Raw genomic sequence first — 18,235 nt, forward strand, 5'->3', positions numbered from 1 at the left:
GTTTTATAAGTTCTTACAATAAGTTGTTTGAACTGAATCTCTTCAAGTCTCCTTCCCAAGGGAATAATTCTAACTGGGATGAACAGCCAAGTAGCAGTTCCATTATTTTCCAAGAGTTCTTTCCTTTATCTGCTCTGTTAGATAGGTTGGGATGTTGTGTATGATCAAAACTGAAAGTGATAGACCTTCAGAGATACTTTCTTCTAAAATTTTAAGTGACTGTCAAGTGTCTGCAGATGCTTTTACCTACTGTTTTTACCCTATGTTACATTTGTGTTAAGGTCACTGCTGTACATTTGCCTCAAGTCACCAAAGGATAATAGAACTACCATTTTGTATGGTTGTAATTCCCTGGGAATCAGGCAAGTTGAATGTCAAAGCCATTTGGCTTGGTTGCTCTCATATAGTCATCAGATACTTGGAGCATGCTATTTCAAAAGTCCCAAACTAAAGAAAATGCTGCCAAATTGTAGATTTGTAAATTAAACCCCTTTAGGGAACAAATAGCAACAACAAAACAAGAGAATCGTGAGTTGAAGCCAAGTTGTTTTTTACTTAGAGCCTCAACTAGAAAACTAGACTGATTTACACTTAGCCCTGCACATTTTTCTACTACTGTTGAGCAGAAATAAAATCAGACTGTGAAGCATGCAGAGAGTGAATGACTTTAGAGTACTTAGCCCTGAATGGGATAGCTTTATCATACTCCTCCTCCAAAGGTCTGGGATCTGTGTGGAAGAGGGGTTGGAAAGATTGTAAGAGCCAGAGGTGGTAGACAATTACAAGGAAATAGCATCTTCCAGTCACAACATGGCAGATACAGAGGTGAACTCACAGAGGTTGGGACAAGATCTGCACAAGGTCAGCCAGACAAAATCCCTACACAAACACAGGAAGTAGGCACACAGTCCCATCCCTAGCCAAGAAGTTATTTGCAATTGACAGCTGCTGGAAAAGAGAAAATCAGTTTTCTCTTATGGAATGATACTGGGTACATCAACCACTCCAGGGCATGAGTAGTTAGCTAACAAATGGGACTCCACATTTTTTAGTGGCATTTTTTTTTAAGAGGAAAAGAACACGAAGTTTGGTGGGTAGGAGGATCTGGGATGATAGGAAAGCATATGCTAAAGATGTACTGTATGAAATTCTCAAAGAATAAGAAAATTCATAGTCTGAAAACCTTTTACAGCAATCCAGATCATACTATTATTTCATTTGACTTGAATTTCAGGTAGACTCGGATATCATTTTTTTTTTTTTTAGTAAAGATCCATAGTCAAAATGCAAGAAGAAGCCATGTTGAATTTTAAAGGACTTAGACAAATAAGAGAAAATTGAAAGCTAGGACTGTATTTCCAAATTTCATATATTTGATAGTGCCTGAGAAACTTGGGGCCTGTGGAATAATTTATTGGCAGTCATTGCTTTGAAGTGCATTTCCCTTAAATCCTCATTTTTGTGCCAGCAACTTATCACCAAAGAAATACAGTAACTTGAAAAACATGCCCTCTAAATCTGGAGCAAGAGTGTTATTATCTGTTGTTATTGCAGAGGATTGGAGTTGGCCAATAATACATTTTATGTATTTCCTCTTTAAGACGCTTCTGCTTACCTTCTATGCTGACTCTGATCAACCACTTGCAGACTTTTATCAGCTGTAATTACTGATTACTATCTTTCTTGCCTGTCCATACCAAGTGTGTCTCTACATGAAAGTCAACACAGTTAAGAACTGTATATACAGCCCTATATCAGCCATTATATTATGTGGCCAAGAGTCAAGACTGTTTTCTTCGTCATGATCAAACTACTTGTTTCCATTAATTCCCCCAATTCAAAGTCATTTGCAAAAGTTAATTTCTACTAGGATAACATTTCTTTCACTGTCTGATATGTAAAGACAGCATGATATTTAAAAACAAGCCTTCCTATGTAGTCGTCTCTCTTTAAGATGTGTAGTTTTTTTTTTCCCTTTACCCTCAAAATGACTTGGAGATTGCTCCTCCTTTCTCCACCTAATGGCAATCTGCATTTCTACTGATTTATATCCAACCCATTCATTATCTAGTTGCTGAAAAGTATGTTATTAATGAGAGGCAGGTAGGAGTCATGCTGTCCTCCCCAGGTTTAAATGAATCCTTAAGATGGTACAATCAAGCAGATATGTAAAACAGGCCATTATTAATGCAACATTAAGGCTACAAATTTAAACAAAAATCAAGGAATGCAGAACTGTCAAGTTTCTCATTGTTTCAGTTTTAGCACCATGATGGTACCCACTGCATATATAGTAAGGCATGGATCCCAAAGTATTGAAAACATAACTTATGTGTATAAAGGGGCCTCTAGGATTAACTGTTAGACTGCTGGAATAATGCAACTCTGCCCATGTAACTGACTCAATGGAAGTATGATCTAAACATATTTGAGCTCGTCTTTCCCTAGTTTGTACTGCTTTGTCTAGATAAGAGTATGCTTTATATTATGTAACAGATAAATTCCTAGAAAAATTATCATACAGTGGATTCATTTCTTTGAAAAATCATATTTTATTTCTCAACCAGTGCACAAGCTGGTCTATGCTTACGTCTGAAACTTCTCTTGCCTAGCTTTCTCTGACAAGTAGTTAATGATCTCTAAACATCAAAATGCATTAAGGGATTTCTGTAATGCAGGGAAGAATATGTCTCCAATATGTATAATTTCCACCAATTTCTTTTATTTGTTGTGAATTTTCTGATAGATGAATTATGTACAGAAGGGTTCAAGCTATGCTGTATAGGTAAAGATTTGGAAAGAAATCAAAAAAATTAATGTTTTAACTAGTTTTTGTTAATCTTTAAGTTGGCAGAAGTGCAGGCCCAGAAATTGCCTGGGAAGAATAAAAAAAAGCCAGTACAAAGTGATTCAAGGCGGGGGGGGGGGGTCTTGATATAATGGATGCTCTGCTGCATCCCTAAAATGCTTAGGGCAGAAAGAGGTATCCATGGTAACAACAAGAATCCCAGTGGAACAAAATGTGGAAAAAACTGGACCAACCTTACAAAAACTGATCTGTTCCGTATCAAAGAGAGAAAATTGCTCTCCAGCTATGGTAGAAGGCTCTTTTATGTACCCATAGCTTTTTCTTTAGGTGATGATGGCAACCAACAGAAAGCTACAAAGAATGATCAGGCTCTTTTTTAAGTTGTCACCAGAGGTATGAATGATTTGTGGAGGAACACTCTGTGTAATTCATTAAGAGTTGTGACTTAACATTGTAGGGGTGTTAGTGATGTTCACAATTAGTTTTAATCCTTAAAGGCTACACAGATTAGAAAATTTATTAACTGCCTATGGCTACAGATGTGGATGAAGGTTAGGCTACCTGGCCTCTGGGCTGGATAGTGTGTCTCACTCTGCTGCCTATATTAAATAGACACTACATGACCACTCCATGGATGGAAGACTTTGACAACAACAGTTGTATAACACAATACCCTTAGTACATTAAAGTGGCTATGGCAGTGTAGAAAAAATAAAATGGAGAGGAGAGAGGAGGTAAAAAGAGAGTTCACCACTTTATTTAAGGCCTAAAAACCTGCCACTGATCATGTTACTGTTTTTCAGAAAGATGCATAACACTAGCCTTTCTTAGTAAAGGTAGGCTTCAGCTCATAGTCCAATTACCAGTCAAATTCAGTCACTCATGGGAGGTTTCATACTTAAATACGGTCAGATAAAAATTGGTGTGTGTGTGTGTGTGTGTGTTTGTACATTCCTGCAAATAGACAAAGCAAAGGGGGGTAAAGGATAGGAAGTGGTATGTTAAGACAGTGTTTTTGGTTAGAGGGCAGGAGATTCTGGGCTTTGATTTGTGATTTCCCTTCTGTACTACTTCTAAGTTCTGTTCATATTCCTGAGCTCATCGACTTCTTCTGGACTTTGAGCTCTTCCAGGTGATCTGGCTCACGCCTATACAAATACCACTGTCTGAGCTCTGAACTTAGGCCGATGGAGCTCCTTGAAGTAGTAACACCGTACCACGGTCTCATCAGGAAAGGTACGCAAAAGGACAAAGAAAAGGAAGGGTGATGCAATGATAGGAGAGCACGTTGGGCAATGACGAAGAATTCAAACCTGGTGGTGTTTTTCCCCATTGTGGTTCCTCTCATTTTAAAAGGCATTATTTTGCTTAGAGAGTCTAACCCTATTTTAATACTTGAGTTACCATGTGTGGAGTCCAGCTCTTTTTATCACTTCCTGGTCTCTAGACTGGAGAATTTTGAATCTTGGAATTTCTTTTGACCTCTGTAAAAACCCTGATCACAGGAATGGCAAGCTGGCTTGGCAAGTAAAGGCAAAGGTCATCAAGGTTGGTGACCTGAATTGGATTCCAGGATCCACACGGGGTGGGGGGGGGAGAAAACTCTCTTCCTTAAGTTGTCCCCCAAGCTCTAAGGGACATGCACCCAAACACAAATGTAAGAACAAAATCACATATACATCCACAGAGCCCAGGTTATACAGGGAAAGAGAAACCTTTACATGTAGGCTTTCATTACTAAGTTCCCAAGTATTCTACTTATTTTCATTTTTTCCTTTTTATGAAATTTCATGTGTACTTTTCTTTCCAGACTTGATGGCCTCTTTTTCTACTAGTGTCTAGGGATAGTGTCCCAAATTCTTCCAGATAGGAACAGTTGAGGAAAGAGATTCCTGAAGTTTCCATAAAGACCCTAACATACATATCCCAACCAGTCAAGCCCTGGCAGGGGAAGAAAGGGAAGGGAGGGTCTGCTAAAGGAAATTAGGGCAAACCTTTTCACTTGGGGGCTGGTTTTCAGGCTCTTCTTGTATTTCCAACTCTGGTTTCATTTTGATCTCAGAAATTCCTGTAGCTCCATGCCATTTCCTAGGTCATACTGATTGACAATCTTCACTGGTGACCTGTGTTTGGACCTGTCTACCCACAGTCTTTCAAGATAGGAAGCTTAAACCACAGGGCTCCCTGTATGGTCCACATAGACATTAATAAAACAGTCCCAGTCAAGCCATAGCTATCCCATAAAAGGGCAATGGAAAATGGGCTATCTGCATCATAGGACAAAAGTTTGGTCAAAATTAGAAAAAAATTGAAGTCTCTGGGCATTATTCACCTATAGATTTATTTCCTTCACATTTGTCATTTTCCAGGGGTCTTCTTGTTCAGCCTGCAACTAGTCAGAATTGCTTGGAATTCTCTACACAGGTCTGTACTTAGAAGCCAGCATCTTGAGTGGGGACATAAGACCCAGTAATCTGTATTTTAAAATAGCCCCCAACTTCATTGTGGTGATGCACATCTATAATCCCAGCATTTTGGAGATGAAGGCTGGAGAATCAGAAACTCAAGATAAGCCTTTGTTATGTAGTGAGGTCATCACTCAGAAAACAAGTAAACACAGCAAAAATCAAACAACCATAAGAACACAGATCCCAACGCAGGTTGGGCTGCTTTGTAACTGTGTTCCCAAGGCTTGGAAGGTAACAGGTTCAGTTAAGCCCAAAAGCTTGAAATATGTCTGCACAACATTGCATGACCTACCCTCCATCTCAATAAAGTAAAATAATAAAATACCTCTTCGACATCTTTGACAACTGGCCATCAATCTATTCTTGAAGACTGCCAGTGATGAACAGCTCACTGACAATAGTCATTCTCTCTTTGGATCACACTATTACAGCAGTAGTCATCCTGTGGGACCCCTCTGTCAAATCTCTATCTCCAAAACTATTTACATTACAGTTCAAAACAGTAGAAAATTATAGTTATGAAGTAGCAACAAAATCATTTTATGGTAGGGGTCACCACTACATGAGGAACTGTATTAAAGGGGCACAGCATCAGGAAGGCTGAGAATCACTGCTGTATTAAAATATTCCTCTTATCTTTTTCTTGAATCTCTACTCTTGAATATAACATTTTGAACTTTTTTCTGTACCTTAGTGTCCAGCAGAACAAGTCCAATAACTTTTTCAAATGCTCACTTTTCAAATATTTGAAGATAATCATTACTATGTATTTTTGTTACATATTCTTTTTAGGTAAAATATCTTGTGTAAAAGTAATGTTGGGGAACAATTTCAAAAGCTTGTGATCCAGTGCCTTCAGTTGTTTGTTGGGTACTACCAGACAGCAATGCTCTAAGTTAGGATCATCATTGGGCCATGAGAAGTTATGGCCGTTTTCTGTTTGTCAGCTTGAAAAAGATGTCCCTCAAAGTTTTAGTAACTTTTTCTTGGTTCTGAGCAACATGGATTTATCAAAGTCTACTAGATTTTATTTGTATTTATTCTCAATATTCACCATTTCTCTTGTTCCCTCAGCACTACTAGAAGGTAAACCCATGCTAAACCAGTGCTCTACTACTTAGCCACAACCCTAGACTTCTCAAATATTGATTGTGTTATTCTTAACTTTGTTTATGAAATTGGCTGAAATTCAAGGCTGAGCAAATGGAACAGAAACCTCCTTTGGGACCGGGCTTATAGGGCACTGTTCTTCCTTCTATTTTAGTATATAACAGGCTTCAATAATATAGTAACCATAAACATCCAATTTGTATGTGGGAATATACCTTTCTATTGGCTTTATCTGAGGATAGTGGCAGTATCCAAACACTTTAAAATCAAACTTCAAACCTCTGTGTAAGAGAGCTTTTAGTCTCTTTGTGTTACTGCTACTATGTTAAGGAAAGGGATCGTCGATCTTGTTTGAAACAATGTCTAATGCAACCGGGTTCTTTTTAAATATGGAACATTTGCTATGAAAACTTCCTGCATTAAGTATCATTTTCCAAAGTGTGGATAGAGTTTGCTTTTCAATATTAGTTCCTCAGAATAATTTCAAAGAATATAAAATATTCTTCAGAGACTATTGTTTTAATGAATGTCATCTTCACATATTAAATGTAAAGAATAAAATTAGAACTAAAATAGAATTTAGAGGAATTTTGACTTGAGTAACAATTTTCAGTTTACCCTACTATAATTGCTTCAATGCCATTAATATGTTTTAGAGATAACTTTTAAAGATCACTCCTCTCTTTTTTTTCCAAGACAGGGTTTCACTATGTTGTGTATCCTGGCTTTCCTGGGTCTCACTCTGTAGATCAGGCTGGCTTTGAACTCACAGAGCTCCACCTGGTCTGTCTGCTGAGAGCTGGAACTAAAGGTGCACACCACCACTGCCCTGGCTGCCTTAAAGATATTTCTAAACTCCCTTTTTCTTAAACATAAACCATTTCATGCAAGAGAGTAAGTGTTAGGTAATGCAGTATACATTGGGTAGGGGAACTATTTCTGATGTTTTATTTGTATGTTTCAAAATAACTAATGATAAGAATTTGAAGTTTAATGACACACAGAAATGATATTCGTGGGCAATGGAAACCATATTTACTCTGATTTGCTCATGCTCACACATGTGATTATAATACCATATTCCTTAAATAAGTACATATATTATTATATGTCAACTAACATGTTAACTCACTTGTAATATGAAAACAAAGTTTGTAGCAGAGACAATTTTCTCTTCAGACACGTAAATTTCTTCAATACTTCAATTCTATCATGCCTCTTCAGCCTTTGTTACCATAGTTTAATAAGTGTCTTAGTCTTTTAAAAATGTAACACTCTAATAGAAAGAAATGTAAGTTCAAACCAATCATCTTTGGCTAGCTCTTTTTATTTGCAATTATCATGCAATCCATTGGCAGATTTCATACATTCAGTACTAAAATGTATCCTAAATATGATATACCATTCGGTTTCCATCCCTCTAACTTTAATGTGAGCTTTCATTTTTTAGACACAATGGTTTTCTTCTTGACCCCTAAAGCATTCTGGGATTGTTCCTGTTTCTCTCTCTCTCTCTCTCTCTCTCTCTCTCTCTCTCTCTCACACACACACACACACACACACACACACACACACACACACATTCTTTCTTTTGAATCCTCACATGTCAGATTTTCACATGGCTTTTCTTCTTGAATTAAATGTTAACTCCCTAGAGAAACTTTCTGAGTCCTCCCACCCTCTAGCTTCCACTTAAAATATTCATATCTAATCACAAGTCATTTTCCATTGTACCTTAGAACTCTTAGAAGTTCTTAAAAATTATTCTATATGTGTTTCATCACATGTTTATTGTTTCTATCCAACAAAATGCATGTTCCTTGAAGGGATTTGATCACATTCCTATAGTTTCCTGGTGCCTACACTGCTATGGTGGATACTTAGTATTTATTTACTCTGGGTAAAATATAGAAGATAAGGAAGAGTGAATTGAATATGAACATAGACTGTCATATGCTTGCTTTGAGGAAAAAATCCAACCAAAAGTTTTTTTTGTTGTTATTTGTACTTTTACTTTTAAAAGTGGAATGCAATTAAGCATCTAAGCCCATTATTCTTACAGATTGAGTATACTGAGATGTCTAGTCTTACAGTCAAGTTTTCAGCATCCTACATGACAATGAGGAATAATTATAAATAATTAATTTGTGTAAGTTTGCCAGGTGAACCCAAGAAAAGCCTAATTGAACAGATGGGTCCTCCTTCCCTTAACTGGAAGGCTATTAGATGATTTGACTTTGTCAGATGAAAAACAGAAAGTGAGCTCCTGAGATGAATTCTAGGGAAGAGACTTTAAGAGCACTTGCAAAGATCTGGGAGTCCTGTGTGATGTTAATTACCCTGATGTTGTCAGAGAGAGTTGGCAGCCTCAAGGAGAACTGAGATCTAACCCCCTTAGGCTTTCTGGGCTGTGAAATGCTCTCATAAGCAAGTAGGTTACCTGCAAGAGATAGGCTAATAACATCCATATGGCTGGGTACTTTGGGCAGATGGCCTGCGTGCTACCTTGAAAGCACCTAAAGTTTCTAGGTGGTCTTCAAGGGCAGCTCTAAATCGTGCATGTTGAAGTTGTCAAATCTTTGGTCCCCAAAGGAATGGTTAATGGTGGACTACCTAGCAGATGAATTCAGTAGTAATTTGTAATTAGATGTAGAAGTGGGACCAGGAGGATGAAGAGGATACAAATGAACATCCCCCAACCTCACAAGACTAGGAAGAAAAACTACATCTCTTCCACTGTGAAAGCAGTGAAAGATTTCTTTTTTTTTATTTTTCAGAAACACCCTTCAGATCCGTACAGAGCCTTTTCTGGAGTGACTTTATTTTAATTGCTCTATTTCTGGGGACCTCTCTTAATATATCCTTCGACTTATAGAACATTTCATAGTTTTAAAGCCTGTTTGGTGGTATTATCCTGTCACCAACCAATGAAGAAAGTAGAGCAGGGATTGTGTTACTGACAAATTTGAAGGTTGAGGGGCAATATCTCCTTTTCAAGGAAAAATAAAGTCATTTGTGGGTATAAAACTAAAAACAATTTCATTTTGTTCTTCCTTTCTGTTTTATCCACCATGCATGATGTAAGTTATAGCATGTCAGAAAGTGTAACAAATCATGTAATGGTAGGAATTTCCTGGGCTTACAGCATTCCTTTGAGTTTTATAAATGTCTTCCCTTTATTTGCCTCCTTATTTGGATCAGTTTGAAGTTTTCAGAGCATGGAAAAACAATCTTCTTTAAGTATAGGTTTTCCTTTTTCACATTTAGTTTTGACACAGGGTCATATACATAACCTAGTCTTGCCTGAAATTTGTGGCTTTTCTACCTCAGCCTCACAAATGTTGGTATTGTAGGCATGTGCCACTACAGCAGGCTAAAATTCCTCTACTAAAGGCAGTGAAAACAAGTATCAAACAGGACATGATACAGATGCCTTGACAGGTGCTCAGTAAAGGCTGGTTCATGAACATACATCAGAACTTAATGAGGACTCAGAATATTAGGGTTCACATTCCAGCTGTTGCTCATTAGCTGAGTGTCATTCAGCAAGTCACAATGCCATCATGCCTCAGCTGTCTCCTCTATGTTATAGATAAAATTACTCCTGTTCTAATTACATTGTAGGACTGTTATATGGATGGAACATGATAGGATACATTTTGTGTTTTGGATGTTGATAGACCAATGTGTTTCAAAGTTGATAGATTATGAGTTCCTGGAGGATAAAGATCTTTTATTCTATAGAGAACCAGTAACCTTGCTTACTGTGGAGCATATGCATAGGGTTATCTTATCCTGGGGAGCTGGAAAAATAAATAGTGATAAGCTTCACTGGAGGGCTGATCACTATTCAGATAATTATCTCAGATATCTATGTGTAACACAGTCCTTCAAGCAAATTCAATGATGGCAGAAAAGCCTCTGGATATTTTGGGGTAATCTGACAAAAATATGAATTTTAATTTTGTCTACATAGATGTATAGCTCTTTGGTGCTTAGCATGAAGCTTGGGTCAAAGAACATCTCAAAAGGGGAATTACTAAAAGAATGATGAATAAATAATACAATCTATATTATTATTATTAGCGTGTCTTCTATAACATAGTTTCCTCTGTATCTCAAAGACAGATACAGATATGGTTTGAGTTGTGTGCTTTGGAGGTTGTTCTTTCTATCCAGTCTCCTCCTTGCCTGCAAAGAAGCTCTCTGAGTGAATATCTGCTTGCTAAGTGATGGGGAAAGCCAAAAGATATCTCAATGTATTTATCTGTTTTCTGAGGCCTCAGCATCCTCACCTTGTAGATGTCATTCTGTTTCCAGTCTTGACCTATAAGGTCAATCTATGGCCTTTGCTATCTAATGTAATATACGACAGAATAGTAAGACATTTTATGGGTAAGACATCAAAACATCCACATAAAATTGAAAGACTATTATTTTTGATTTTCTAAAACTACCATTTAGTATGTACAGCTTATACCTTCATCCTGACATCATTTAGAGTCATCTCATCTCTTTCTGTTTTTGTTATGTATTCTCTTGTATCTGGCTTGACTGTATTCTCAAATATTAACCACATAGTATTTTTGAGGCAATGTCTCACTCTGTAGCCCAGGTTGAGCTTTAGGTAGCACTATTGCTTAGGATGGTCTTAAACCAGCAATTTTTTTTTTTGCCCTAGCCTCCTGAATTCTGGGATGTCAAGCCCAGCTTGGTTTTTAGACTACTGACATTTGGCTGTGCACTTGCATGTGCATGCATGCATGTGCTATGTGTACATTTCAAGCACATGAATATGTGTGTGTGGGCCAGAGGTCGGCACTGAGTGTCTTCTTCAGTTGCTCCTCAGCAAACTATTTGAGACATTCATTCACTGAACTTGGAGCCCAACAGTTATCTAGACTGGCTGGATAAGAAACTCCTACATGTGCCTGTCTCTCTCTACCCCTGCAGTGGTGGGATTACAGGTGCATACTACAGCATCAGGCTTTTCATGTGGGTTCTGGAAAATGAACTGAGGCCCTCGTGCTTGAACATCAAGCACTTCACTTACTGAGCCATTTCCCCAGCTCCTGTACACAATTTCTTTTTTTTTTCAAATGGCTTTTATATTTTTTTTTTTAAAAAAATCTTTGTTTTATATACCAATCCCAGTTTCCCCTCTCTCCCCTGCTCCTGCTCCCCCCACTTCCTCCCCATCCCCTATCCACTCCTCAGAGATGGTGAGGCCTCCCATGGGGAGTCAACAAAGTCTGTCACCACACTGAGGCAGGACCAAGGCCCTCTCCCCTGTATCTAGGCTGAGCAAGGTGTCCCTCCAAAAAGAATGGGTTCTGAAAAGCCAATTCATGCTCCCTGGATAGTTCCTGGTCCCACTGCCAGTGATTTCATAAACTGCCCAAGCCATGGAACTGCCACCTACATTCATAAGGCCTAGTTTGGTGCTATACAGGTTCCCCAGCTCTCAGTACAGTGTCAGTAAGCATCTTCCATGAACTCCCACTAGCTCAGGTCAGCTGTTTCTGTGGGTTTCCCCATCGTGCTACACCGACTTTCTTAAAACTTTCACTTAAAATCTCTCATTTTAGCCCCGAATCTGTACTAATGTCAATGTTGCCAAGTATTTGAAAGGAGGTCTGAAGGCAGAGATGATTAGAGTTGCTTTTTCCTCACAGTACTACTTCCTAATACAAATCCAAATCAGGTTAAATTTCCAGAAACCAGTGGAGAATGATTGTTTTGGTGTAGCTTCCCAAACCATAGTGGCATTTCTCTGGCCTGTGACAATAAAGCTGTCAGCTTGGTTTTTAGCATGTGTGTCTCCACCTTTGGTTGGGAGCTGCTGTCTAAGGAAATCAATTTTCAAGTCCAGAGGGCTGATGGTAATATTCCAGATGTCTCTTCCACCTGCATGCATTTTGCTCAGTTCCTTTCTGCCTTTCCTGATGGGGCAGGCCCCACTGTTTCAGTGACTTCATGTGAGTATAAAATGACAGCTAGGGAAAGCTTAGAAAATGAAACAAACAAAGGGATCACTTAAAACTGCCATCATTTTCATGACAGCCTTACCTAGGATGAATAAAAAAAAAGTCTATAGGGCAATTAGAAGCGAATTTGATTTTATTTATTTCTTTCTCATGCTGGAAGATCTAGAGGGCTGGCCCTAGGCTGTTTTATGTTATTACTAGATGGTCTCTGTGGTTTTAGTATGATGTAAAGTGGAAAGAAATGAGCTCATGTTATGTTTTTTAATGCTTCATATGATCTAAAATGCAGAAGGCATGATCTCCGTTTTTTTTTTTTTTTTTTTTTTTTTTTTAATGTTTGGGCTTTTGCTAAAATTTTCTTTTGAGATAAGTAGGGGTTGAAGGTGAAGGGATGTGACTATGGCCATCAAGTTCTTCTTGTAGGTTGGTTATTCTGCTCCATAAGGGAAGGTGGGATATTCTACACTGTGGGGTGTGGTAGAAAGCATAGTGAACCGAAATGGCTTGGAGATGAGTAGGCTGGGTTCATGTACTGCACCGAGTATTCCTTGTTAAATTCACAGAATATTTTCAGTATAAGCAGTCTTAAAATTTTGGCTTTCCCACACTATGTGCTTTCACTCATGGATCACCAATCTTCATTTGCTTTTCTGACCCACCCTATAGGATCCTAATGCTGTTACTTGTGACCGTTTGGGGGAAAAGAAAAAGTGTCATTGAGGGGATCAGAAAGGATTTGCACTTTTCTACATCTGCCTGCCTCTAATCAGATTTTCAAAACCGATCCATTTCCATGAAAATTACTCATTGGCTGCAAAGGTCACAGGAGTTTGTGAACCTCAGAATCCAGAAAGCAATTAGAATGGAACAGTAACTTTGTTCAGCACTGGATGTTGATTCAAATTGGCTGCAGTAATGTGATCCTCTTTAATGAAACCATCATCACATGGATCAGTAGACACAGGCACAAAGTACATGGGGGATGAGGCCTGGGCACAGTGATTATATGGCCACAATTTCAAGCCTGCTTGCTAACAAATCTTCTCAACAATGCTCCTTTTGCCTACAGTATGGATGAATGGATTTTGAAAGCTTAATGGGAATTGATGTCATGTATTGATTACCATTTAACACATATCTCCCTAACCTTGTATCTTTGTCAAAGAAAAAATGCTTTCTTGTAGAACTAGTGCTTCTTATCAGAGGGTGCCAGTTAGGTTTTTGATATCCTAAGTGGTCAAGTAACTCATATAGCAACTAGATACCTATTGGGATGGTGAACATAAGCTCTGTTGAAAGTTGATACCAAACCAGATTTCCATGGAGCTGATTATGTGTTGAGTACTCAACAGATGGAAATCCCTGGCTTCTAGCCTTGACACATGTGAGTGATTTCATGGGGGGTAAGGGGCTGAATCTAAAAAAGCTCCTGGGACTGCCATAGTAGGGAGAGTCAAGGCCAGATTAGTTTCAAAAGGTCTTAACATCATTTTGATGTTTCTATCTTAGTGGGCTTAATAGTCTACTCTGTAAACAGGGGGTAAAGGAGAGACATGTGTATCATGAGGCACTGAGAATTATTGTAAGGGTTCCAGAACTATCCTCCTATCCTTCAGGGGGGAGTGGAGTGAAAGCAGTTAAGAAAACACCTCCCTAGTTTTCCATGAAGTCGCATGACAATGCACATAGAAATATATTGTTTACTGATTTATTAAAACAAGTCAGCTTAGAGACATCTGTTTACTCTGGACCTGTGAGGAAAAGCTAGTAATTACTCCTGCCATCCAGTAAGTTGTTTATTGGTTGGAGGTAGTGACAAATGTTTTCCTGTCTATACTAAAGTGGCATTTAGATCATGGCTACAACCACTTATAATGGCTTAGTAGAGGGTTTCAACCAAGCCCCTTCTTCTTGCTGGTGCAACTAAAATTTTGAGGTCTTAACAATGGCAGTGCAGTTTACATAGCTTTGCTAACTTTTGCTCATGAATAGCTTGCTCTTTCATCAATGAGGAGTGGCCTTTAGGGTGCAGAGGAGATAAATCTATTAAGGAAATGAAAACAATAATAAATTGCCTTGAAAACAGCATTATAGCCATGTATATACTTGAAACAACTGTAATACATTTCAACAGAAATCCAAGGGTAAAATAGAATATGTAATTTCTCCTAGTCTATCACTTGTCAGAACTGTACAGTTAATTATCTAACTTGCGTGAACCACTGAGACAAAAAAAAAAAAGTCACTGCTTTTATAAAAGCTAGAAAGAAGAGGTATTATTTAGTTCAATATCCTAATTACTTCAGTAAAAGGACAAAAGACTATAGAAATTAAGTGACTTGCCCAAGGACAAATGCTCACTTCATAGCAGGGTTGAGATTCAAACCTAGGAGTTCAAATTCAGTGCTCTTAACATGTCACCTGCTAGCTCTCCCATGAGTTTTAGCTCTAATGGACAATGGATCTGGTTACAACTAAGCAGAGAAGTATTTAAGACACTGTCCTTTGATAAAATTTCCACTTTCCTACAAGCCTCACTTAAAAGTACTGCAGAGCTGTCTTTTTGAAAGTAACATGAAAACCAATGGGTTGAATTAAAGGCAAAGCACTTACTCTGAAAAATTCTTTTGTTGAACCAGAGTCCAGGGTCCCATATGCAATTTCAGTCTGCTTGGCTAAATCTTCCGCACTCTCAATGGGGGACACCATTCTCTCTACAGTCAGGAAAGCAGCAAGGTTTGCAGTGTAGGAAGAAATTATGATCAGAGTGAAGAACCACCAAACCCCTCCAACAATGCGTCCGGAAAGTGACCTACAAAACAAAACAGAAACAAGTCCAGACCCACAGGGCCCGGATCTCAATTTTAAAAAGTCATTGTCTTTATTTATAGAAAGAAGAGTTTTTTTTTTTTTAATTATGGGCAATGGAGGAAGGAAGTTGATGACACAATGGAACCAAAACATCAGATAAAACTCCCATGTTGACAATACTATGTCATGATGGCATATGATGATGACATGTGCAAACACTCTTTGGGCATCTCTAAGTGTTTTCGAGTATGGATCTCGAATGTCTCCCCAAACAGTCATATGCTGAAAGTTTGGCTTCTAGTCTTGTCTGTTGTGCTATTGGATCTTTTAAGAGGTGGGACTTAGCTGGAGAAAGTTAGGTCGCAGGAAATGGTATCTTTGAATGGAATGATAGGATCTAGTCCCTCCCTTCTCTTTTGATTCTTGGCCACCAGGAAGTGAACAGGTCTCACCAGCCACATGCTCATGTCATAATGTATTGCTTCACCAGATGCTCAAAGAAAAGGGGCCAAGTACTTATGGGATAAAAATCCCGAGATCATGAGCTAAAGTAAAGGTTTCCTCCTTGTAGTTGGTATTTTGTGTCAGTGATTCAAAACTAGAACAGATTTAAAACCAACTTTGTAACCACATAAAATACCTTTCTCTTACCACTTCTCATTTATAATTTCACATGGTACTTTTACCTTACAATTCACAGTGGTAGCAAAATTACAGTTATAAAGCAGTAATGAAGATGATTGTGTGGTTGGGGCTCACCACCACATGACAAAATATATTAAAAGGTCACAGAATTAGGCAGGTTGGAAGCACAACATTTTCTTTTAATGTTTTAATTGAATTATTAGGGAATATAGCTAAATATGGATGAATTTTAAAAGGAAATTTTTCTCAACATTACTTGCATCATTTGGCTTTTATGGGAGGGGTTGCTAAAATGTAGATTCAGGATGTCTGCATGCCCAAGAATATGGGATTCCTAGGTATTATATGTGATTCTGTTGCAAGTGATGAACAGACCAAACTGAGAAATGAACAAGCATTGCTCTTTACCAGTGATTCCCAACTTTGCCTGTGTATCAAGAACATCTGCTTAGGTCAAAACAAAACAACACAACAACAACAAAACAAAACCCCCAAAGACATTGAAACAAAAGGAAAACCTTGCCTATAGTCTCTTCTACACAAATTATATCAGAGTTCTTGGTGCTGGGCATTTTTTTTTAATAAAAGCTTAATGGTATAATCACAGTTGTTAGTTATGTCACTCCATTGCAATAACTGCTCATGGAGAGGGACTGTGGGAAATCAGAGGGCAGCAGTAATGACCTGTGATTAGGAAACTTTACTTCTTTTGCAGTACTGCTGGAGGCTGGTGTGGCTTATATAGAAATTAAAATCTGCTCAGTAGGTTTTTAGAAAATATTATCACAACATCCTTAGCATAGTTCTAGTGTGGAACAAAGCTCCATCCTGCTTAGGCTATGTTCTTCCATGCCTAGAAATGCTCACAGATAGAGCTTCCACTCTGCTAGAAAGTAAAGAATAAGTGTAGGAGCCTGGCACATCTCCAGGCTCTGTGGGAAGGGGGCAGTTCTGGGCTGAGAACTGACAAATCAAGTTTTTCTCTACATGTACTATGATTTTACCACTCTAAAGCAAGTTCAAATTCCCATGTCCCAAGACAACCCACTTTTTTTAGTATGTGGAAAATTCAGCTGTTTATGGGAATATAATCTGATAATTCTGGCAAGTGTTTTGATAACTAATAGTTATTGGTTAATTATAAAATACCTATTTGATTATCTCCTAAGTCTGCAGTTTCTGTTTGGTCTCTGGATTCCTAAAACATAGTCAAATACAATTACCTTAGCTTTTTAAATGTGAAAAACTGCTTTGCAACAGATTTTTCTTAGCTAATACTGACACCCTTCCAGTTGCATCTGGAAACATTTTTCTTTTAATCAGGAGAGATTAAACACATCTGCATGAGTCAGAAAAGAATGTGTCACCCTTCCCAATGCTCAAAGTATACAGAATACTTCAATTAGAAATTTAGAAATTTCATAATTTTCTTCATGCTTGTCATATTCAAATTTTAAAACTTATCTGATTCTGAAAATTACTTCACTACACAGAATGATAATGTTTCAAAATGGCATCCATAGCAGTAGGGTAGTAAAAATAATAAAACAGGAGCTGTCAGTTGCTGAACCCATCCTTTGTGGAAAACTGTTCTAATTGCCTTACATGCACCAACTTCCTACATCTTCCATCTCTGTTGGCCAGGACTGTGTTACAGGTAAGCAAGCTAGGGCATTTCATAGATGAAAAAATTAAATGGGCACAGAGAGGAAAACAGAAAATAAAATGTCTGTACTTTCACTTTAGGAAAGAGATTCAAGGACTGATGGTGAGGCACAGCAGGTAAAGGTACCTGATAATTTGGCTTCTATTCCTGGGACCCACATGGTAGAAGGGTAGAATTGACTCCTGCACGTTATCCTCTGACATTCACATGCATACTGTTGAACACACACACACACACACACACACACACACACACACACACACACACTTCTATTCACCCATAAAATAAAAAAAATAAATGAATAAAAATAAGTAGATTTTAAATTTTTTAAGAAGAGAAATATCTAAATATTATATACTATAAAATAACCAGGGTTTGGATAAGAAAATTCAGAATGGTGTGAAAATTATAGATTTTTAAATCAATACCAAGAAGTTACAGTAAAACCAGACATGTTTGTATATTAATATTTGTTGTTCATGTGAATGGTACCTGCAAAGTCATCTTGATGTGGAATGATGGCTTTTGCTGAGACCAGGAAGAAGCCTGAGTTTGGAGTAATTCCAGACTTGGAGTTTGATATGGAAAGAGGTATATTACGCTGTGAATACTAATGGCAGTTTATGCATTGCCTGCTTGAGATGTGGAGGAAAATACAGTAATTTATGGAAATTACATTGTGCCATTTTATTGAGGCTAATGGACTGTGGATATGTCTGTCTGATTTTAAATCAGGACT

At 38.0% G+C, this 18,235-nt stretch overlaps 1 protein-coding gene across 5 annotated transcripts in view; it reads right to left on the reverse strand.

Annotated features, from left to right (window-relative positions):
• The window catches only part of Gria3 (glutamate ionotropic receptor AMPA type subunit 3), a 263,014-nt gene that overhangs the window by 37,983 nt on the left and 206,796 nt on the right, over window positions 1-18,235 (reverse strand). For all 5 annotated transcript variants that reach the window (XR_007834108.1, XM_051178646.1, XM_051178647.1 and 2 more), the window contains one exon: window positions 14,988-15,186. Coding sequence is in view for 4 of the 5 variants with exons in the window: in XM_051178646.1 (XP_051034603.1) it covers window positions 14,988-15,186 (199 nt within the window). In the remaining variant the exon portion in view is untranslated. The remainder of the gene's footprint in view (window positions 1-14,987; window positions 15,187-18,235) is intronic.

This window comes from Phodopus roborovskii, unplaced genomic scaffold, assembly GCF_943737965.1.
Source record: "Phodopus roborovskii unplaced genomic scaffold, PHOROB, whole genome shotgun sequence".
NCBI lineage: Eukaryota > Metazoa > Chordata > Mammalia > Rodentia > Cricetidae > Phodopus > Phodopus roborovskii.